Source organism: Gasterosteus aculeatus, chromosome X (genome assembly GCF_964276395.1).
Source record: "Gasterosteus aculeatus chromosome X, fGasAcu3.hap1.1, whole genome shotgun sequence".
Lineage (NCBI taxonomy): Eukaryota > Metazoa > Chordata > Actinopteri > Perciformes > Gasterosteidae > Gasterosteus > Gasterosteus aculeatus.
The window spans coordinates 6102051-6125903 of NC_135698.1; the positions used below are offsets into that span (position 1 = coordinate 6102051).

The window sequence follows — 23853 nt, forward strand, 5'->3', positions numbered from 1 at the left end:
CTGACCAAATAATGATCAACAGCTGCTTTTCATCTGGATCAAACCCTGACGTCCACAGACACCACCACTCTGCGGTATTTCAAAAATAAAAGTATAGTATTTTTTAAAAAGTCATGTCAAAGCATGTTGCAAACCAATTATATAACATGTAGTTCTAAAATGTAAGGTAATGTCAAAAGTACAGTCATGGCATTTCATGGAATTACATGTTAAGTTATAACAATGTTAGAAAAAGGAGGTTGCTTGAATGGTCATTACAGGCCGATGCCTCAAATGGCTTCATCTCTTTGATGAGTTGGTTCACGTGCCATAAGAAAAACCCACACGTTCTAGTTTTTCGGTATATTCAAACTGTTTATTATTGAAAAGTCATCAAAAGTGCGTGATTCAGAGTGGATAATATCGCGTATCGAGTTGTGTGTCAGGGAAGCACTGCAGAGAACACTTTACACTGGGAATCAATGAAATAACCTTGTGCCAAAAGCCCAGCGCGTGATACAGCGCAGACCGTTGGGTCAGTTAGTCACTACTTGCTTTGAGAGTCAGAGTGTAGCAAACTGTGCCGCAGCGCGCTGCCTCATATCATCATCATCATCATCATATTATTGTCCATTTAGTAAAATCAATCAGTTTCAGATCCAACAGTTGAGGAAAAAACGTTGATTGCATTCTGCGTCATACAGAGATACGCAGATGATTGCTGGCTGGATGCACAATTTGTCACAAATTCTGCTCATTAGAAAACTGTTGATCACAGCAAAGGTACCGTTCTCCTGTTGATAATAACTAAAAAAAAAACCAAAAAGGTTGGCTTGTTTAAGAGTGTAGCTGTGCATCACTGTAATATAACCAGACGTTAAACAGAGCTTAACTTCATAGTAACCATATTGAGCCACTGGGATCCATACCAAGGCCAGTACCTGTATTAGGTATATTTAAGTAAAACACTGCCCAACATGAAAATAAAACCCACTGTATTTGTCCTTCATATGTTGGAAATGAATGACATGTACCGTGTGTTGAGAAAGCACCGGCTTCTATGTTCTGCCCATTGAAAAGAAAAAAAAGACACGGTTTACTTAAGATGTATTGAGAATTATTGATTGATCATTACAAAACGAAATAAACCGGTGTTATAGGAATAAGTGCATGGAGGCACAGGGCGGAGCTCAACACACGTGCACCATTTTTTCACACACACACAATTTTTTTTTTACACTTTCACACGTCTTGGTTGCACTACAGCCAAATGCACACACTCTACTGCTCCGTCTGGCTGAAGTCGTAGCAGAAGTTGTAGTTGCTCGGCGGTTTGGGGACGGCCGGCGCGCTCTCGGGGATGGTAACGTTCTCCAGGTCCAGGAGGCGGAGCTTAATCTCCATAGAGAGCAGGATCTCCAGCTCGCTGCGCATTGACTCGCTGGTCATGTCCCGGCCCAGCAGAACGCTCAGTCCATCTGTCCACAGGCAGAACTGACCCCGAAAAGAGGAAGCCAGCGAGCACACGATGGGTTCACGTTCTTATGAAACGAGCACAAACTTTGATAAGAGAGGAGAATGTCCGGAGACTCACGTCTGTTCTGGAGGGGGCGATGAAGTTCAGGCTGTCCTCCTCTACGTCATATGTGATGCTAAATGCCAGGTCAAGTATCTCCTGCAGTAGGGGGAGGGACATATCAAGGAACACACGTACAAACACGGTGGAGTATTGTGAGCATGCGGAGCACATCAGATGGGTGCTGCTGACCTTGTTCTGTTTGCCTTTGTGCTCCTTCATGTGGGGACAGTCTTTCCCCGTCAGCAGGCCTTTGATATCGGCTACTGGAACTGAGAGAAGAGAAAAAGAGTGATGCAACCTCGAGACCTCGAGGCGGATTTGTCTTGAATAAATAAGCCAGGGCTCAGACTCATTTTCACATCCCAGAGCAGCTTCTACTCACTCTTCTTCTGCAGCGCTTCGATTGTGGGACTGTCGGTCTCTTCCTCCGCATCACCGTAGTGAAGCATTTTGTGATTAGGGGACAAGCGGCAGTACCACAGTTTATCTGGAGAAGCAGGGAGACAATCAGAGACGTGGGAGGAACCAGACGCAGACGGCTGTTTTAGGGTGTGTGTGTGTGTGTGTGTGTGTGTCTCACCCTGTCTGCGTCGGCTGCTGATCTTCCTGAACATGGTCCCTTGACACAGCCGGTTGAGTCTCTGCTGGCGGATCAACTCCAGCAGCTCCGGCTTCAGGCGCTCTTTGAGCTCACTGGGGAGAAAGTCCCGCGCGTTACGCCTCGTCACACACGTTTGAGAGCGGCATGAACGCTCTTTGGGACGTCCTGCTACTCACACTACGGGCAGCGCCAACGTCTCTTCTTGGTGCAGCCGCTCCGTCTGCCGCAGTTTGAGGATCTCGCTGTAGTTCAGGGCATTGACTTTGTTCTTGAAGAGCTCCAGGGAGGTCGGCTTACTGGACAGCGTCCTGGTGATCTGCTCCCTCACCACCTGCATCACCTGGAGACGGAGCGAGGTTAGACGCAGGGCGGGTCACATGGTGACATGGCGGGGTGTGGGATGTGTGTGTTCCAGTAAGAAACAAAAACTAACGTTATTAGAAGTCCGCAGTAAAAAAAAAAGAAATGTATGAATTCAAATCCGGGGAGGGACGATCTATTTCTTCCTCTTTTCTATCTCCAATTTGTTTTTTATTCACCCTGTTTGTGGTGGTTTTCACTCACTCCACCCTGAGGTTTGCAGAGGTTCTAGTGAAATCCAAACACAGCAAACGCCTAACACCCATTTCAAAAGTAAAAGCCCGTAACTATTACCCTTTTACCTTTAAAAGCCACATAATGGAGCTTCCAGAACACGGCCCCCGGATTGATTGATTGATTGATTGAGTGATGAAGAGTGAAGCCTGTAGGGAACTTCCCCTTCCTCTCCTCCTGCCTTTCATTAATTATTAGGGTTGGCTGCATTCACATATTTACTTTAATTATCAGCTCAAAGTGAACGAGTCTCTCCTGCTGCGCACTGTTCAATCACATGACCCCGTCTGACCCGTGACGGGGCCGGGCATCGATCAGGGCGCTCTTTATTAACCCAAATGTCTGCAACATCCGCCCAACAGCCTCATTCCAACCATGCAAATTTAGTGAATCAATATGGTAAATACGGTCGACCGGGTTCACCCTCATTTTAAAATCATTTCATTTGGAAGCAGCGACTAAGAATACAAGTTAGTAAACTCCCCCACATTAAAATGCTGTAGCTCTGACTCAGCGTTTGCTTTATTTGTGTGTGTGTGTTTGTGCTGCATGACTTCACACAGAGGGGCAGGGGGGGGCGCCCCCCCCCGGCGCCCTAAAACAGGAGCTCAACGCAGTCGGTGAAATGTGGAAGAAATACATCCACCTTGAGAATACGTGAGTCGGTTGTGAATGGAGGGGATTCTATAGAGGTGCAGAGAGTAAACGGACTCGCTCTATCTGACCCACACTCTGCTGACCTCGAAATCAAAAACCAAAAAGCAGAGCTCTCAATCAGAGATCAAACCCCCCCTCGGGGTTAGAACGTGAGCCGCTTATGAGCACACGAGAGTCCATCCGTCCGGCCGCAGCGCCAGCGCAGATGGTCATTTCATATTGTGTGAACACGCAGGACGACAAAACAAGCGGCTAGAGTTTCGCCCTGTGGCTTCTGGCCCAGACCCCCCCACCTCCTCATCCCCCCCGAGCCAAAATGCACTCACGGTGCTCCAACTTTCACATGACACAAACCTGGGACAGCTGCTGCACACCTGTCACCTGACCTCTCGTGCTAAACGTCATTTCTGCTGGTTGCGGCTCCCCTGTTTACGGGTTCAGCCTTGGAGTCTGATGGAAAATGTGGAGTGGAAACCTTTGATTGGCCTTCCCAATTCGAATCCTCATACTTCTCAAGCAGGAAACAGGGAAGAAGAAGAAAAAAAGCCTTACCTCCATCTTTCCTCCTTCTGCACCGTCTATATATTTCAATCCCGGCTATGAAACTGCAGCTGGTTGTCAACAGTGACGGGATGACAGGCGGTGGAAGTGAGGCAGAGATCTCCCCTACATGACAGGAGGGGGGTGCGGGCCTGTGGGTGTTTTGTAAACAGACACCCTGACACACACCCCCTCTCGCCCTCATGCCCCGCCCAGCCCTTATGTCATTTAGCTGAACCAGCCAATGGGAGCGTCTCTGTACCCTGGAACCCTGCAGCATGTACACGTACATGTGCCCGATGTGTGTGTGGAGGGTGACCGTTACGGCACTAACTCACGAGGTGTCTCTCTCTCCCTCCCTCCCACCCTCTCCCCCCTCCATGTTGTTGAGTAATCACTGCTTGTGCCCCGAGCGCTTTGTTTTTCTCCTTTCCTTCTCCCCTTCGTTTCTGCCGTCCACCACGCTTCTCTTTGTCCACCCAATGACCCTTTGTCCTTGCCCCAAAGCACCCTGGGTAGGCGGCTGCGGTCGACAACAAAAGGCCGGCCCGCCGGGTTGGCGCTCAGCACGCCGTGCCTCTCCTGAATAGGTCAAAGGGTCACAGGGTTTTATGGCGGTAGAGTTTTATCGGTGGAGCGCCGCTGCCGCCTTCTGTTGAGTGTGATGCTGAAATGCGGCTGATCAAGTACCACGTTGGGGTTGTAAGGTCACCGTGCGCTCCTGAGGGCGACTGTGGGTGAGTGGGGAGCACGATCGTCCTCCAATCAGAGGGTTGTCGGTTCGATCCCAGACTCGGCTAACCCGCATATCGTTGTGTCCTTGGGCAAGACACTTAACCCAACATTGCTCCTGTAGCTGCGACTACAGTGTGTGAATGTTAGTTACTGATGGCAGGTGTCACTGTGTATGGTTCTCCTGTCATCAGTGTATGAATGGGTGTGAATGGGTGAATGATGTCATGTAGTGTTAAAGCGCTTTGAGTGGTCATAAGACTAGAAAAGCGCTATACAAGTACAGGCCATTTACCATTTACCGTTCCTGAATGCAGGGGCAGGATTCGGGTACGGTCATCATAAGAATAACACATTACAAAGTCACAGTGGTAAGCGGAGCCTGTGAGAGGTTCTACTATAAGCCAGACTGTGACTGGAAAAGCTCTGGATCTTTTAATCTTTCTGTATCGTACCTCAAAATTATACAGATTCTTTCAAGAATCTAAGGAGTTCCCTTTTGGGGGTAGCAGCATCACTTGTTAGCACAAAGACTGAAGAAAGGGAAAGAGGCAGTCGGGCTTTGAGGACAGTATTGATCTATTAATCAAACTCTGAAGGAGTCTCCTAGTCACAACCACTGTTGTAAAGTGAAAAGAAAGCCGGTTGGGTTTAAAGATAGAACCTCCAGGTCAAAGTCATCCTGCATGTTGCTGGACCTTCAAAGACATTTCGCGCCACGCTATTGTCCTACCTTGTCAAAGTCCTCCTGCGTGGCCCTCATCTCCTTCCATGTCTTGTTGATCAGCTGAATGCAGACACAGAACAGCTCCTCCATCAGCCGATCCTGACTGAAGAAGACAGGATGGTAGTCGCTGCCCGTCTCCGAGGCTGCGAACGGAGGAAGGAACCGATGAGAGGGAGGACTGAAGAGAGCAAAGTGACAGACAGCCGACGCCACGAGGACCCGAGGACAACTCACGGGGCTCGCCGATACGAAGGATCTCACACAGGATGAGGGTGAGCTGGATGCTGCTGCGTCCAAACGGACACTCGTGTTTGTCTTCCCTGCTGCTGTTCTCCAGGACGAACTGGGGGGGGGGGGACAGAAACAATTGTCCATTGTAAAAGGTCATCATTACAAATGAAGCTGCTCGGAACAGTTACGCAACATTTGCTCTTTGCATTTTGCAAAGAGCAAAATGAGCTGCTTTGACACAAGCAGCTCGATGACACTCACCCTGCTGTAGGCATCAGTGTAGCGTGCAGCAAAATAACACATGGTGTCCAGAGCGAGAAGACCGGGAGGCGTCCGCACCAGGTCCTGACCGGGGTTACTATTGTTCTGAAGTGATCAAAGAAAACATCAATATGAAATCACAGCGATGTGAATAGTGGAAATAAGAAGAACTCAGAGATTTAATGATTCTTTTTTTTTTTTTTTAAAGCAGTCGCTCACAGAGAAGCCCAACTTCTTGAACTCTTTGGCGCAGAGCGAGCGGCGTCTCTCGTGGTTCAGACTGTTTTCCGTCTCCGTCTCAAATGCCGCGAGCCGCAGGTTGTGGAGGATATCTCTCTGCTCCTGCGGATGAAAACGAGGAGGTTCACTGGCAGGTTAGTGGTGCACATCTCTGTGTGGTCGCTGTGGCGCATCTCATAATTACCACCGAGTCACTATTATGATGAAAGCTTTATTAGATTTTTCGGTAAAATGTAGAAACTGGAACAGCTCGATCAAACCGCTGATTTAACTTCCGTTGAGATAAAAGAACAAAGGGCTAAAGGAGGGAAGTACTTTAAACATTAACAATTTGAGGCCAACCAGCTGAGAAATCCAACCAGAGAAAATGTGCAAGGCGGGTCAGACAGAGCAGCAAATGATTTCAGCGCCTCACCTGGCTGTAACAGTCCATAGGAGTCCTCATGCGGGCCTCCATGTGATTTAAGGTGACGGACTGTAGGACATAGAGGTAGTGGGCCATCTTGTCCTGGACTGAACCAGAACTATGGATAATGTTCTACAACAAAAACACACAAATGAACTCAATGGGCCAGAGATGTTGCTTTTATTTGAGACAATGTTAATAAAGAGATCACTTACTTTATGAATGTACTGCCGGAGATTCTTCTTATTCAGGAACGCTAAAATATCCTGGAAAAACAGAAGGAAGAGGGGAAAAAAAAAGTGAGCGCGACTAAAACGTGTAATGACATGTTTCCAGCAGGAGGTGGTGACATATAGTCAGTTGCAGATTAGTGGGGGGGGGGGGCAAGGGTCAGCGTGTTGGACTCTGACCCTCTGGGACAAAACCCTCACTTACTGGTACATGCATCTCTAGCCCCGCCTCCTCGTTTGGTTTCAGGGCCCATGTGCTGATAAGAAGGGCGGGTTTGTTGACTGACTGTTAAAGTGAGGAAGTGCGAGTCCGTGCGTCAGTGACAAAGAGAGTCTGACTGAGAGGGAGACGCAGGGCTGAATGAGGAGACTGTTTCCGTACAATAGGAGAAGACCAGGGACTGAACAGTGGGAGTGAAAGCCTCGACTTTCCAGCGGTCTGCAGCAAGTGACGCCTGCAGGATCCCGACTCGCATGCACAAAAAACGGCCTTTCTCTGCCTGGGATACAAAAGCTCCCTATCACTACACAAATGCACGGTAGCAAAAAGAGTCACGATGGCTGAACACGACAGAAGTATCAGCTGGTTTTCAGTCAGTCAGACATTGAAGGAGGCCCTGAAACTAGTAGCTAGACGCGCGCACGCTTGTTGGTTTTAATAGCCATGAGAACAGGAAGTTGATGTGCGATCTGATTAGAAAGTAAGAAGCGGGCTGCGGCGGCACCTGTCTTTCTGTGTCCCCGGCTGTTTGTAGCAGCGCCATAAGTAGCGCCATGGCTTTGGTCTGTATCTGCTGGTTCGTCCTGAAGACAAAAACAGAAGTGACATCATGGTGATACGGTGCATTTAGGGAGAAAAACAGACTGAGATTAAAATGATCCTCACATCTGCACATTCAGTCCAGATGAACAATGCTATTGTCTGCACTAGTTTTTCTTTTACATATTTAAAAACTTCCTGTTTCAGAGTCTGGGCTGCTGTTTTTATCTGCACCGCCCAGAGATTTGTATCACTGGCAAAGTTACTTTCTCATTGCTGAACAATAGATTTTTTTTAAATCAATTTTATCTGCAACATTTACCACAGTCTCTGGTGTGTTCCACTGCGCTCCACCGAAAGCAGTTTGCCTGCATGTGGTTTACCTTCAAATATCGGTACATCTAGCTGCTGTGGCTGCATTCATTAAAGATTTCAACTAACTACTAAAAAGGATCGGCTTCTAGGAGCTGGACCACATGTATTGGTTTCTTACACCTGGAGGTGAGCGATGAGCCGCTCCATAGTGATCTCCTGTTTGACCTCCAGGAAGAGGCTGTGGCTGCTCAGCACCATGCTCTCCAGGATGTCCAAGGACACCTGCTGTATAGACGCATCGGTCAGCTTGGCGTTGACAAAGCTTGCAATCTGAAGGGAAGGGAAGGAGAGAAGGAGGAGGACTCTTGAGACAAGGGGTGCAACTGAAGCCACGGCAACAGACGCTGAGCACGAGATGCAGCACCTTCTTGATGAAGACAGACGACAGGTTCTCCCATGACACTATCCCATGATCCATCAGCTCCATGAAGCCACTCAGCGTGTGGGTCATTATCACATTGCTCCTGAATGACAGACAAACATACAAAGAAATATGAAGCGCTTTCGGATTGATCAAAAAAAATGAACGAATACTGTCAATACATGTTCAGGTCACCGCTCTGCACCCCTGGCACCCACCAGCCATGGAGGATCAACTCACTCGTTAGCGTCCTCTACTATTTTCACCAATAAGAGGTGTCCGTCTCGACTGATGAACTCCTGAGCGAAGGTCACGTCGGTGGAAACCTTTGCCAGCTCCTTCAGCGAATCGCAGCGCACCCCCGAGTCGGAGCTCTGGATGCCCTTGTACAGGTCCTCTGCACAGCGGCCCTGCGTTCAACAACACCGCGCTGCTTGTTCATATCATGGGGTAACGAAAGGAGCCAGAGCGCTGGGAGGAGTGCGAGAAGCCCGGTCCATGCAGACTCACCGGTGCCTTGGTCAGACGCAGAATGCAGCCGTTCTTAATGTCCAGACGGTTCTACAAACAAACAAACAGTCAGGAATGCAGGGAATTAAAACAGCCCAAAAGCCCGTCACACACAGTAATCTATGAAAAATCCCACACTTGGATGAATATAGTCGGCTAAAATCTGCAGTAAAATGGTGTGTAATTAATTACTAGTGACTCGACTTGTTCAGATAAGAACAAATCTATGTGCGAGCTGCAGAAAGACAAACAGCTTTTTCTTTTCTATCAAGTATTATTAGGGAGACTGATGTGACCGGCCTGCTGATCCAACACTGAAATACAACTATACATCTGCTTTATTCGTTGTGACGCCATTGCAAAGAGGGGGAGGGGGGAGAGACGACCTTTTCACAAAGGTCACGTAACACCAAGAGGACCAGCTGCTTTTCTGCGTATCCGTCTCTTCCTGTCCTGCGCCGATGACCTTGTGCGATGGTGTCTTTCCGTTTATGCGTTTCTGGACTCACACAATTGGAATTCCCAGATTCTTTGTTGTACATTCGTTGACGTGTTCGTCTTCAACTTAGAGACGGTTTTCAGATGTGCTGCTCAGGGTGTCGTCCAGGGGAGTCCAAACTTTTTTCCAGGTGTAGATCACCTTTTTGTGTTTCATTCGCCACATGCGGCCGACGTGACTCACCGACTCAGTGATGTACGTCTGCACTCCGTCAGCGTACTGCAGGGCGTAGTTATCAGGACCCGGGAGGTTCCAGCTACACACACACACACACACACACACACACACACGCTGACATCAATCACAATATACAGACATATATACGGTTCAACGACATCACCACAAAGACGGCGCCAACTTACCCATCACACACTTCCTTTATCACAGCAGACAGAGGCTTTTTCTGTACACAACAAAACAGCGTGTGGTCAGAAACCAAAGCAAATAGAACATAAAGAAAAAAAAAGTAAACCCCTTTGGACACGCGTGGGTCACGACAGCAGCAATGACGTTTTGGGATCACGGTACCACGACTATTACTTTTGGCTGCAAACCTCGATTGCAGAGAAGCGGAAGTGACAGCGTTTCTAGAATAGGAGCTGCTGCCTGTCTGGCCCTCAGCTAGCCTGCCATTAGCGGTCCACCAGTCAGAATGTCTGTGGGATCCGCGGTGGACCCAAACGGGCGCAGGGGGTCATTAGTGGCGGCTGAGAATGCCAACCAATGAAATGGGTTTAGTCGAGACGCCCGGGCTGGTGGGAAGGTGTCGGGGGGGGGATTCTTCCGGGCCGGCACGATTGGTTGTGAGCAATGTTTTTTTTTTTTTCTGCTGTTACGGATCAGAAACACAAACAAAATCAAAATGTTGTTTAAGGCATCGGGACTTGAAAAAGGGTGTCGACCGGTGATACGTGTTCTTTCCCGTTTCAGTGAAACCTTCTCAAGTGATGGGTGGAATGTAATTGTGCTGCACGGGATTCGGTTCAAACCACTCACGCTTATCATTAGTGTCTTCGGTAAGGAAGTGCAACTTCCTCATGGTTTCTGAGAAACATGGAAAACTCCCTCACAACCTCATGCTGTGAAATGTGATGAATCTACATATATATATATATATATATGTTAGAGAGAGTGGATTGCTGCAAAATAATTGAATAAATTATCTAAATGAAATGTATTTAGGTCTGAGCATAACAAGGCTGCGGCTGTACAAGGAGCTGAGGGGTTAAATGGGGTCGCGTTCTCGAGCTGGACGTTCAAGAGGAAGGAGGCCTGGTGACACCACCAAAAATAAAAAAGGAAGTCCAGGCGACACTTCAGCTAAAGGCAATTTATTCATATTTGAACTTGTTTATGAAACATTGAAAATGTTGGTGCGCCGTAGATTGTTATGTCAAAAATAGAAGAAAAGAATGAATGTTAAAAGACTGACTGGTCTCGATCAATCGACCAATCAATGACATCACCGGTGATGCCAACACATTCAACCAACTGCGCTGCCACGGGCGTCTTTAAACTCTGGTGCCTCTGGAGGCTGAAAGATGCTGCAAGCATAACGTACAGCTGTGGTTTGAAAAGGACGACATGTGTCATCTTTTGGTTGTGCGTGTGTGTGTGTGTGCGCGCTTCACCTGGTCCAGTTGTATGAGCTGGGGGTAGGCCCCTGGCATCTGGATGGCAATCTTCACTATGTCCTTCTGTTGAGGCATGTTGGCACCTCGTAGCTCCGCCGCTGTTAGTAACAAAAGGGAAGGGAACCATCACACTTTATACACTACATTCCTGAATCAGACTGTAATGATCATCGCTACCGGCAACCAGAGAAACAGTCCAGTGACTCTGTTGTGTCCCAGAACAAAGAGTAGATGCTGAAATAGTCCTGTAAAGGAGGACCACGTGTTGAAGTGGCGGCTCAGCAGTCTCGTCAACTCATCACGGCCGGTGAACTTAACTATCGTTTTCATTACGAGGCCGCGCAGAGACGTGTTCCTCTTTCTCACACACACACACACACACACACACGTGTTGCAGTGAGTAATTCTGAGAGCGCTGAAACACTGTCTGAACACGCAGCTCCCCAAACCAACTCTCACACACCACGCACGCACATAAACATGGTACAAACATCCCCTCCGGCCTTCAGACGCCGCGTCCCAGAGGAGGATACAGAGGATACCAACCAAACCCCCCCTCCTCCCTCGTCGGTCTCTCATTGAAACATTACGACCGGAATCGAAGTTCTTCTGTACGTTCTTCATAGAAGCAAATAAGTCGAGCTTGTGATCGGCTCGGGTTAATGCCCCCCCCGGCCTCCCCGTTCCTCCGGCTCTCGGATAGCTCACATACCTTTGACCAGTCTACAGGAGAAATCTCTCACAGGTTTATAGCCGGTTTCAAAGCAAATCTTCTGACGAAAACAACCTGACGTCTCCTCCGCTCGCCCGCCTCGAGGCAGCGTCTCTCCCCCGACGAATTGGCCTTTGAAGGCAGAAGGGGGAAAAAGGTGGAGGACGACCACAGCAAGGCGGACGCGGGTTTTTGAATCGTTGGGGAACGGAGGTCAACTTGCCATTGAAGAATTTGCAGACGTAATCTTTGAGAGATTTGGGTGTGGGGGGAGGGGGGGGGGGGGGGGGCGTGGAGTTCTGTTGAGCACAGCTTAGAAATCAGCTAATTCAAGGGCAAACTCCGGGTAACAGGCACGTCGTGTTTCTGTAACAGCAAAGACCGCCCGAGGTCTTTGCTGGGGGGTGTCAGCTGCACATCTGTCTGGACTAAACGTGAATTCACGGAATCCCAAAGTATTGCCTGGTTGCATGAAAACACCCCCCCCCCCCGCCTCCCCACAGGAGCGTAGGATGGATGTTGTGGCTTCCCATTGGGAACGTCTGAGACCAGCGGATGATTCTACGGTTCGGTCCATAATAAACTGGCTTTAGTTAAGAGTTTTACTGAGCTGATACATTAGTTTTTAATTTAAATCATACATGTTTAATGTTACTGTATTATTTTTAACTGAATGAGGCAAGTCTGCAATAAATATCTTTGAGTGTGACTATTGGTTCTTTCAGATACATTATGTTATCAAGCAGGTAGAGACAATCAGTTTCTCTCCAGTCTGAGAATTTAAGAATTTTCTTTTTAAAAACAGGAAGGAACCATATGATATTAACAATCACAATCAAGATCATTCCTCGTCGCAGATTGTGCGCGATGTCACAATATGTGGGTTTTCCTGAACCGCTGGTGTATCCACAGCAGCAAACAGACGTTGTGTTGCGTCACGTCATGATGTGTTCAAGCTCAGTAAAAACGAGTTTTCGCAAGGCACTTGAATAAATACAGTGATTTAAAGGAAATGTCGACACAGCTAATGTACAATAGATATTAGAGGGACCCGGTTCCCTTCTTAACATAATGCCATAACTAAAACTACTAACTATTAACACACACACACATAGGGAAGGTGCTGCAGCAGCACTGTGAGTCGACACCCTCGACCTGTCCGTACACGCTGCTGAACACTGCTCAGCCCGCACTGACATTCCCCCGCCATCACCACGCCGAGGGCCATGCCGCCCTCAAGTTCGTCTCACCACCACCAAGAGCAGCAATATTTAAATAAAGTAAATGGATCCCATTTATGTGGTGCTGTTCAAGTCTGAGAGAATTACCCTAAAAAGGTTTTTACAACAAAAGCCGGCATTCACCGATTCATCAACACGTGATCATCTGTAATAAACACACACACACACAAACACACACACACTTCAGGGGCCGGGAATCGAACCACGGCTTTTAGTTTGTTGCACACCTCTGCTCATGAATTCAAAACGGTTTCCCCTTTTTAACCTGAGCAAGGGAGACACAGCGTGTGTGTGTGTGTGTGTGTGTGTGTGTGTATGTGTGTGTGTGTGTGGAGGAGAAGCTGAAACAGCTCAGTTTTTTTCAACTGGTTTTAAACAGAAGCGAAATTAAGAGGTATTAGTACACAAGTACACTACTCATCTCAACAAATGAATGAGTTACATGAACATCAAATGCAATATACTTGGTTTCAGTGCTGGCTTTTGGACATGGCTACTTACATTGAAGACATTACAAAAGGAGTCATCACTACTGGGCATTTTTATGCATTTTCGAAAATATTGATTAATAAATAAAACAGTTGGCTGATACATTTACTAAATAAATCTGACAACTGCCAGTTTTATTAGGTGTCATGTCACTATTGCAATGTGGAGCTATAACGGTCACAGCAGAAGAAAATAAGAAACTCCAGAAGAAACAGCGAGATTATAAAAGAGTTTTTAGGTTTTTTCAGATTAAAAGCTCCACCATGTTCAGCAGCTGTCAAAGCCTGACTCACTGACACACACACACACACACACACACACACACACACACACACACACACACACACACACACACACACACACACACACACACACACACACACACCCTAAAGGGTAGACCACAGACAAAGACTGACTTGGGGTGTAATGGCTTGCTTGCTTTGTATTTATTAAAGTGTAAAGAATATTAAAGTGTCGTGCGTCCTGTTAATGAGGTTGATGCAGCTCCACACAGATGAATGTCTCCATGTGCAGATAAACACTGGAAGCTCAATTAAGTGACATTAGTTCAATAACTGTGTTTAAAGATAAGTAACTTAGTTAGAAGTGAATCCGCCAGGGCAAATAAACGTGAACGTAACTTAACGGTGAGTCCTTCAAACTGATGCGAATGCGGCCGATGCTTTTTGCAGAAAGATGACGCGACGAGGAGAGAGAGAGAGAGAGAGAATCCTACCTGGTTCGAGGAGTCGAGGACTAACTTCACTAACTGTGATAAACTTCACTGTCCCACAGGAACCGCCGCGGCTGGAGCGAGAGGCATCTGCGAGGGTCTACTTTCCCCCGCGGAAGGAACTTCTTCGGCCCGCAGCAGCGACTTCGCTCGGAGAAATACTTCAACTTGTTCAACGGAATAAAACAAGGGCTGAACTCCCTGCGATGGTTTGTTAGGAATGGTTAGTGGACCCAAAGGTTCCGGGTTGGTTCGAGTCTCTCTGCGAGAGTTTTTTTTAGCGAGGGTTTTAGGCCACGAGTTTCCGGTTGCGCTTTCAAAATAAAACCCATCCGGTTGAGCGCATTGGGGTTAAAACTCCAATGTGTCATGGTACAAAATGTGCAAACAATGCACGAACTGAACAACCAATGTTGACTTATTCCATCAAGTGTGATTGCTCCTCAACTTTGTGGATGCGAGATGTTACCTTCCTAAATGTCAGTGTTACTTTGAAAGTACAATTGCAGGAAGCAGTGAAATGCCGCTAGTGCTTGTGAACCTGAACAATTTCTGCTTTCAAATTTCTAAGAAGTAGGTTAATTAAATCCAAGTTCCGGATCGGATGCAGCAGGTTACAGCTGCCCTCTGCTGTCCTTTCCCCCCCAATAACAGCTGTATGTCCTTTATGTAGATGAATGACGTCACTGCTGCAGGTCGACACGTTGACTTTGAATCGGTATTTTTCATGTTACATTACGTTATTACACGTCATGTAGCTCACGCGTGTTGTAACCAAACCTCAACTCCGTTTCAAATGATCAAATTGTGGGCGTAATGATGACATCACAATTATATGACGCTTTTAATGCTCATAAACAGTAGAAGGGCATCCGAATTCCAGAATATTATTTTATGTTACGATTCTATTATTATGAGGTCGCACAATTGTCTATGAGAGATGACTTGATGTGTCAGGATCAATGGAAACACACGGGTTGATCGGCTGCATACTCCCATGCAACCGTAACCTCCAGTAAGGACATAAAGTATCAAATAGTATTACATTGGTCACTGTTATGATCAAAGTACAATATTTCAATATAGCTTATGGTTGTTCATCAAAAAAAATTGAGTTGAACGGTTTACCTAACATCACAACCATATTCCTTTTCTTTTTTTAATCAGTTTTCATTAAAAATAAAATGTAAGCACCTCATGAAATAATCTACTAAATAAACAGCTTTTAAAGAACTACAGTCTGTGTGTGTACCATGACACACGGAAACCACTTGCCACATTACTTTAAGAAAACAGACAATACTTCAGGAATGCCAAAGCGTTTATTTTATTTCATTTGATGCAACTATAGCTTAGCATATAGAGAATCTGGTAAAAAAAAAAAAAAAAAAAAAAAAAACTGTGTGTAGAACGACTCTCAAGCCGTCCCACAATGTCTTGATTCATTCCAAACATTGCTGCCGGGCTTCTCTACTGAAAAAACTCATGACGCCGCCCAAACATGATGACTCGTTACTAATCGGCTGAAAAACAACCAATCGGTCCACAGTGATGTAAAGTGCAACAAGGAGACAAGACGCTTTGACGAAGCAGTGGAGGAATTCAAAACACCATTAAGTGAAGCCCCAAATACGTAGCAGTAGTAATAGATCTATCGGGTATAAAAAAATAAAGGCTATCCTATACAAGCGGTAGCGATGGATATAAACAGCACATACTTTACATAGACTTAATCCGGGGCAAAACGGGACATTATCACACCACATGGAGGAGCCATGTAGAAACATGATTGATGTTGATATCGGACGAACTTTAACAGTTTGACACGCAACGACTCATCCTGAGCTGCTACTCACCTGCTCCCTGCAGAGGGAGACGGATCAGAGTCAAATAACTCATTACACGCGAAACAGAAAGGACATGGAATAAACTACTGAATAGGGATCTTTACCAAATATACAAACAAGCAAACACACGTGCGTCGTCAGTGACATCGTGACCATATTCGCTCAGTAAAAATACATAAAAGTCCCTTTCCATAAACATGAACGGAGTATGGTGGTATGGGATCATATACATACATAATTAAAAGACAAAAGAAACAGAAGTCTTTTTAGAGAGTGAGGGGGGGGGGGTCCTTTGATGTGCCCCAGTTATGTTTTATAATAATCAGAGGCAATAAAAATAGCAAGGTCCGAAAGTACAGAGGCAAAATAAAACGGAAAGCTGGGCTATAATTCATGATCAGTGGAGACGTGGCAGACACATTTAATTTTTTTTTTCATTTTTATGAGCACCACGTTGACCTCGACAGTGTTCACATAAATAAAATCAAAAAGAATAAAACGAGTAGCACGGTAAAATTCTCCAACTAGACCTCTAGTTTTGGTCTGTGCCTCTTTGTTACATATATTTTATTGGCTTTCCGCTTTCTGTAAATGGTTCACAAACACACCTCCGACACTGGAGGGTTTGAGACGAAATGCCCCGGACTGAACACGGCGCGCCATACAGACAGCACGAGCGTTAGCGTATCGGGACCTTTGTTCATTTACAGACCAATGATCTGCCTTAGTTACAAATGAAGTTCATTATTACACACTCGCGTGCTGGTAATTCAAAATATATATTCTCTATGTACATAAGGGCAGTGCATATTTAACCAGCTGTGTGTGGACTCGTTGCAGCCATGCATAAGCAGCTGCCGTGTGACGAGGGCTGTGCTCCGTTAGTCTGCCGGGACTAGTTACCTGATAAAAAAAAAGGGGTTCTCCATTTGTACCCCCTCTAGAGACATCGGACTCAAGTTAAGAGAGCTTTCAATACGAAACTCACACGCACACGCACACACACATGCCGCCGTTACCCAAACACACTGCTTTGACATACATAGCCATTTAAAAATATAATTATTTGTCACTTTGCTTTGACTCGGCTTCCTTGGAAAAGCAGGAAGTAAGATGTTTTCGGTCATGCCGGTACGTGTTCACAGGGCTGCCCTCGGAGCAACGGTCTGAGCTCAGGTGTCCTCAAGACGCTCGTCGGATCAAATCGGCGTTCCTGCGCCGCCACTCACCTTCGCCGTCAGTGAGCGGGGGAGACGCTTGGGAGAGAAAAGGGAATTAGCATGTTTGGGGAGCCGTTTCCCACTCCGACATCGACCTCAGGGGTCAGAGATTGAGGATGGGCACGTCGAAGAGGTCACAAAGGCCCTCTGTCTCATCCAGGTTGTATATGTAGTCGTGGTCGCTGGGCGGGGGGGACAGACGGAGGAGAGGCGAGAACACTAGAGAGGAGACGGACAAATGAGACATCCAGGACGCGTTACAAGGGGAGGCCATGAATAAAAGAATTTCTTGGTTCTATACAATATATGTTAACATTCATAAATCAACTTTTATTAGGCACGGTCAGGTCAAACTCACCTTCTGATGACATCAGGTCCTCCAGAAGGTCTCCGCTGATGATCTCTGCCAGATACAGAAAAGAGCCATCAGTCCACATCACAGCAGATCAAACATGTCATTCCTGTTCTACGCGGGGGCAGTTTACCTTTTGTTGGATCAAACATGTCAGAAAGCTCTTTGGGAAAGTCCAGCACTGGAAGAAAACCACAGCAAACATTTCAGCTCTAGAGTTGCTCACTATATTAAACCGCATCTAAAAAGATACTCTGATGTCAAAATGGAAGATGCACAAACTGCCACATCAAATTCCTTGTATGTCTAACATAATTTGGTAATAAATGTTTCCTGATGTCAAAAATGGTGGCATAACAAAATATATATTAATATCCCCCCCCCCCCCTCTCACTTCTACAGAGTTTATTTCTGTGACCGTGATGTCACGGGATAAACATGGTAGTTTTGATGGATTCCAACGAGGACATTTTTGTTCTGATCTGAGTGTCACATTGTGTATTACGTGAGTTTAGACTTCCAAAATGTGAAAAAAAAAATATAATATGAAAAGGACAGAAATGTCTTTACGTATAAAAATAATGAAAATGTCCTCTTCATATGGCGCAGTCCTGAATAGAAAGTTGTAAAAGAAAGTTTACAACCAATATGTGCACGATATTATCAGTGTAACGGTAAAATATTAGCTTTATCCCTTTAACCTTTGCAAACCTCCATTTTAGTGAGTGTGAGAGAAAAAGATTGTGAGTAAGAGACAATGCGAGTGCGAAAGAGAGAAGCTGTAAAGAGATCAACAACTTGCAAATACTCACATTCAGACGGATCCGACTTAATTGGTTGAAACCCTGCGGACGCAGAAGAGGACGCAGATCCATCCAGCGAGGCAGAAGACTGCAGCTGCTGAGTAGCAGCAGCAGGCGTGTTTGTCGTAGGGGGGAGCGGCGCGGCGCTCTTCGCTTCTGAAATAAAACAAGAGCATCTTGGGATTATAGCAACAGAAACTTCCAGAAGGGTTCAGTGTAAAACAAATCGCTAAAGTAGATGAGATGGAAATATTTGAGATACGTCCGTCTTGTATCCTCCACAAGTTGCTGTATTTCAGCTCGGAGTGCTGGTGTACCCTGGTACCTGATACTGGGGTTGTCGCGGTGGCTGCTACAGCTGTTATTGCGGCCAGGCCGGGTTTTGCAATCATTGCTCGAGCAGTTTTGGAGAACTGAAGGGCGGAAAGATGAAGTAAAAGAAGATAAAAGTCACATTTATTTTTTTATATGAAAAAATAAATAAAATGTATACTTCAAAGAAAGAGAGAGACAAAAGCAGAATTGAAAACGTTGCATTCAGTAATTGCTGGACCTGCACGGACCTGTGGGACAGCCGTGGGCGGCTGAGAGGTAGGCGTCGGTACGGGGAGGCTTTGAAGGATGTCGTCTGGAGGAGGCACGGGCAGCACAACAGGTGAGGAACTGGACGGGTCTTTATTGACCAGCAAAACCTCGATGGCACCAGATGAGCTCTTGAGACGGATCTGGTATTTCCTCTGCCCGTTGAGGACCTGGATGAGAACACATTGGCCCAGTGTGAAACATGACATCGAACAGCAGCTGGACATGCATGACTCCCTCCTCTGACGTTCTCCCTAAGGTTTCTTTTTTCTTTTAATTTCCTGTGCAGATGTCGCATGTGTACAGACTGTAAAGCTCTCAGAGGCAAATTTGTAATTTGCGATTTTGGGCTATACAAAATAAAATGAATTGACTCACAGACTCGGGTATGGGGACCTCTAGTTGTGTGCCGATGGGAGCCCGGATTGCTAGCAGAGTCTCACCTGAAGAAGAAGGAAAGACAATTGATGGTAGCTGTATAAATAAATGTCACAAACCATCAAGCATCTGAAACAATTACCTTTGAAAGCCCCACAGAGGTCTTCATGTCTGATATATGCCATAGTGGGAATTTGTTAAGGGTCCATTTCCACGATGATCAAACTGAAATTCAACTTGACTGATGGGCTGTGCAAGTCTTTAAAATACGTTTTCTGTTCAGGGTGAACCGAGGACAAGACGGTTTACTGAATACTTAAGATCCGTTAGTCGGGAGCTTCCTAAACATAGTGCTGTACTTCTTCAAAATAGGACTCAAAAGACACAGAATAAAACAAATGGATATCAACCAGGAGACATTTTCTTTTGTAGCTGGAGTCAAATTACAAAATTGGTGGACGGAGGAATTAAGAAACTAATTGGCTGCTGCATGTCGTATACGGATGTAAATATGGACCAGAAACTGTCACACGAAGGCTAGTTTATATTCATTAATGGTTATTACTCAACTAATGAATGTATTCTGGGCAGACAAAAATACCACACGTACTCCAACATGCATTACATCACCGTGGCCGGGAGAAGCACCGCTAACAAACCAATATTTTTAGGAGCGGTCCTCTCTAGGATTTGGAAAGCGACTGAATGAAATCCCGGCGACCATGGGATGCATCTATGGAGCACTATTCCATTCACAATAAACACATAAACACTGCAGGGAAGGATATGGGCTGTTGTTAGAGTCATCCGTTACATTCTTGATGCTCTGCTGGACCCAAACTCTCTGCTGGTCCAGCTCGTTCTCCCTAAGAGCCAGGTCATCCAGCTCGGCCTTCAGATCAATTAGCTTATCGGCGATCTCCCTGGTGTTACATCCTGGACCTACACCCCTGAAGCACAAAGACAAATGCACAACAGGGTCATTCAAGGTCTGCATGCAAACACAGCTGCACACGCATGCGAGCACGCATGCTGTTTTTTCAGTAACATCCTGCTTGGTATTTATTCAGCTCTACGGATTCACTTTTCTCCTGATCAATCTGCCTTGTATTAGTGGACAAAAAAATAAATGAATACAGCTGCATTGGCAGGGGACATTGCCTGTAAAAGATGTGGTAATCACCACACAGCTTGACTAATGTTTGTGGTTCAACAAAGTAACACATTTCATACAGTCAGGCGGGTTGGAGTCATGTGCTTTCTTATGCTTAAGGACATTTTGTCATTCCATCGTTGTAACATTAGAATTAGAAAAGGAAATGGACGAATTGGTCAGCTCTTTAACTGAGATGCAAAGATTTCATGCAAACGGAGATCTTATTAAGCGTCATGTGGCCTCACACTCTCCTCCCCAACCAGCATTACATACGAGATGCAGTCATCGAGTCATCAGCATGTTTGTACCACGGAATAACACACTAAAAGTCATGAGAGGAGGATAACGCGACTAAATCAACAATTAGTGCTTGATCCTCAAGATTTTGGCAATAAATGTTTCCTGATAGCTAGAATTTGAATGTTTTGAATGGAAAGTGGTGGTGGGGGTCGGGGGGGGGGGGATTGGTGCAAGCGCTTGCAAGAAACATTTTCAGTAGTAGTGTTTGCTACAGTTACCCTCTCTCATTATCTAAGCATCACATTTCTGTAATGTCAGTTATGGACTAAACTAAAATATTGATCCAATTAGCTCATTAAATACAAATAGTGGCAGTCTTTTGAAAATTAGGATTCAATTTAACATTTTGACTTCTCATGAACGCACCATGCAGAAAAATTTGGTTATTTCTTTGGGAATAAAAAAAAAAAAAAGAAAACTGTGCTTACTTCCATTGGATGCTGTTCTTGGATTTCTTCTCTATCAGCCCAATTCCCTCCAACACGTTGGTGATGTCGTAGATTCGCCGTTTCTGCCGCACTGCCAAGGTGTCTGCGGCCTGAATTTTCAGGACCAACGAAATGAAAAACATGGTCAAGATTAACTGGCGGCATCTCCTCCTTTACAGGGTCCATGACTAAAACCCAGACAAACACATCTGTGCCAACGGGCTCAATGCCCTGCAGCCGCCCATTGTACGGTATGACAGGAGCATTTCAACTTCCTTCCCAGCTAACTTCTCGGCGTTAAACGACCTCAGATAACCACATGGCTGGTGCTGATAACTTGGGGCTGCGTGTCGGCACTGTGGTCACAGACTTGCTCAATGACAGCTAACAAAACCGTGACAGTTCACACACACACAATAATTTCCCTTTTCATTTTCGCATTAGAAAAAAAACGCAAGGATTTAGTTAGCCGAACAATTGCTGCAGCTTTGGTTTCGGTATTAATACATGCATTACATTTAATAAACATTTAACAGGGATTGAGATAATGAAAGACAAAGTATGCATTACTGTTACAATCCAGCTTGCCCGGCAAATCAATGAAGGTTATGTGAGAAGACAATACAAAAGGGATGCTTGGCTGGTCAAGCTGCCATCTGGTTCACTGATTTTGGTGGAGAGAAGGAAAAAAACGTGGCTGGTACTTGTGTATGTTTCTATTTATATTCCAATTTGGGTGTGTAGTGAAACTGCTTTTCTTAAGTCTGGGCTTCAGGGTTACTCCCTTTGGGAGGATTATTAATGTTAGTGACACTGGCTAAACAGTTTCCCGGAAATCAAAATATCTTTATCATAATATGAGTTTACACAAAATAAATAACTTGCTGTTCGAGCAACTTTTGTCACCGAAACTGTGGCTGCTCAGCAAGCAGCACGATGGTTTACCTGAAATATAATACAGCATCTATGTATGGCGGCTTCGACGCGGCTAACTTTAGTTTACGTGACGTTAAACGCAACGTTGGTCTAGAAGCTAAACCATAGGACCACTTCCTATTGGACACTAATGGAGGGAATGCATGAGGGTAATTGACAAAGACGTTTCAATCAATCAGAAAAGGATTGCTCATGTGTTAAGATGCAGCAGCGTTAGCTTTAATGGGAACCACAAAAGCTGACCCACTTTTTAAACTTTGAATCCGCGGGGGGGCGGAGGCAGAAAAGTTGACCCGTGTTCTTGGGAGTTCACTTTGAAGCCCGACTTCGCGACACGCCAGATACCACGACCCAATCATGAATACCCCAATGGCAAATAAGTGTCCCAAAGAATTAGCCTGTTACACAGCTAGGCTATGCTAACTGGCATGCTAGCGAAAGTGCATGCAACCCAACGACAGCGGGCAGGCTCAAAATGACATGTGCTAGCTAACAACAAAGAGCCGGCTGCATGCTCACCGCTTTCAGATCCAGCACTCCGTCCTTCGCCTCCTGTAGTAAAGTCACAAACTTGGTCGTGAGCAGCCCCAGGCTCTTTTCGTGCCTGCTGGGAGTCTGTGGCTGCAGAGAGTCCCCCACAGCTCCCAGTTCGCCTCTGTTACTGGCCGACTCTAGCTCCATCATCACTCGGGACCAGCTCCGCGAGCGTTAACTCCCCGCTGCCTGTCCGAGCAAACCCAGCCAGCGAACCCAGGAAAAGCACGCCCCGCCGCCGCAGTCAGACAAACGGGAGGCCGGGGAAGTGTGTCTGCGGTAACCGGCGTTTAATGGGGAAGTCCGGCCTGGTTTTTATTCCGTATTTTCTCCCCAAAGTGAGGCGAACGGGCTGAGTCGAGTGATTCAACGGGCGACGCGAGCAGTCGGCGGAGAGCCGTTGGCCACGCGAGGTATGACGCGACGGTTGATTCGTCGCAGGGAGCGTCTGCCAGTTCTCACGCCAAATCAAAAGCGTAGTACAAATCAACAGTGCGATCAGCACAACGTGTCAAGCCAATCAATGTACTATCTTCGAAATATGTATTTTTCTAAAGGTTGATGGATGTCAAGGATTAGGTGATGTCCTTCTAAAAACGTTAAAGAGGCTAATTTGGATATGTATGGTACAGATACTTTTACACGCTCCCTTACTCACTCAAACTTGAAGAAAACACGCACGCGCGTTTTGACGTGCGTGCACACTAGCACGTCACACGCACCCCTTGTACACGCAAACTGTCAAGAAAACGTTAGAAATATCACAAACAATTCAGAACTTAAATTCAATTCAAAACTTTAAAAATCCTGTGAGTTTGAGGTCCGCACCAGATTGTATGATCTTCACATAATTTTGACTGAATGTCACTTTTAAAACATATATACCAGGTGAATTAACACATTATGTGATAGACTAGTGTTTGCATGTTCAAATATTATTGGATTGTGTGGAGTTTTTGGCTAAAGACTAAAACCGTCTAAACCAAGTATCCAGTACATATTTCTTCAAATTAGACTTTCAGTCGTGTATTTATTAACTCATTAGTACGAGGTAACAAAATATGATTGATTTGATATTAATCAACTGTATTATCTATCATAATTATTCATTATCAGGTAATTCACAACGCTATAAGTTCCACAGTTTGTTAGTACAAAAGTGCATTGTTTAAAAGTTTCGGATTTGCCTGCATTTCCTATGTAATTTGAATCAAGAGCATGCGTGG

The 23853-nt window shown here is 45.8% G+C and overlaps 2 protein-coding genes across 2 annotated transcripts; both read right to left on the reverse strand.

Annotated features, from left to right (window-relative positions):
* Window positions 1–333: 333 nt before the first annotated feature.
* Window positions 334–14885, reverse strand: LOC120808964 (engulfment and cell motility protein 3). The gene is made up of 21 exons (XM_040162350.2): window positions 14095–14885; window positions 10914–11014; window positions 9645–9685; window positions 9466–9538; window positions 8784–8834; window positions 8514–8683; window positions 8277–8376; window positions 8031–8182; window positions 7503–7581; window positions 6763–6813; window positions 6557–6679; window positions 6121–6243; window positions 5902–6006; window positions 5644–5752; window positions 5416–5552; window positions 2336–2499; window positions 2139–2251; window positions 1941–2045; window positions 1748–1827; window positions 1574–1654; window positions 334–1473 (listed from the first exon to the last, which is right to left on the reverse strand). The coding sequence occupies exons 2-21, from the start codon at window positions 10989–10991 to the stop codon at window positions 1261–1263; spliced, it is 2148 nt and encodes a 715-aa protein (XP_040018284.2). The 5' UTR covers window positions 10992–11014; window positions 14095–14885; the 3' UTR covers window positions 334–1260.
* Window positions 14886–15394: 509 nt separating this feature from the next.
* On the reverse strand, window positions 15395–23089 carry LOC120808966 (transcription factor E2F4). Its single transcript, XM_040162354.2, has 11 exons — window positions 22613–23089; window positions 21158–21267; window positions 20062–20223; window positions 19416–19459; window positions 19274–19338; window positions 18877–19065; window positions 18639–18726; window positions 18323–18469; window positions 17644–17691; window positions 17517–17561; window positions 15395–17377 (listed from the first exon to the last, which is right to left on the reverse strand). Exons 1-11 carry the CDS (start codon window positions 22775–22777, stop codon window positions 17262–17264), a joined length of 1179 nt encoding a protein of 392 aa, XP_040018288.2. The 5' UTR covers window positions 22778–23089; the 3' UTR covers window positions 15395–17261.
* Between the last annotated feature and the right edge of the window lie 764 nt (window positions 23090–23853).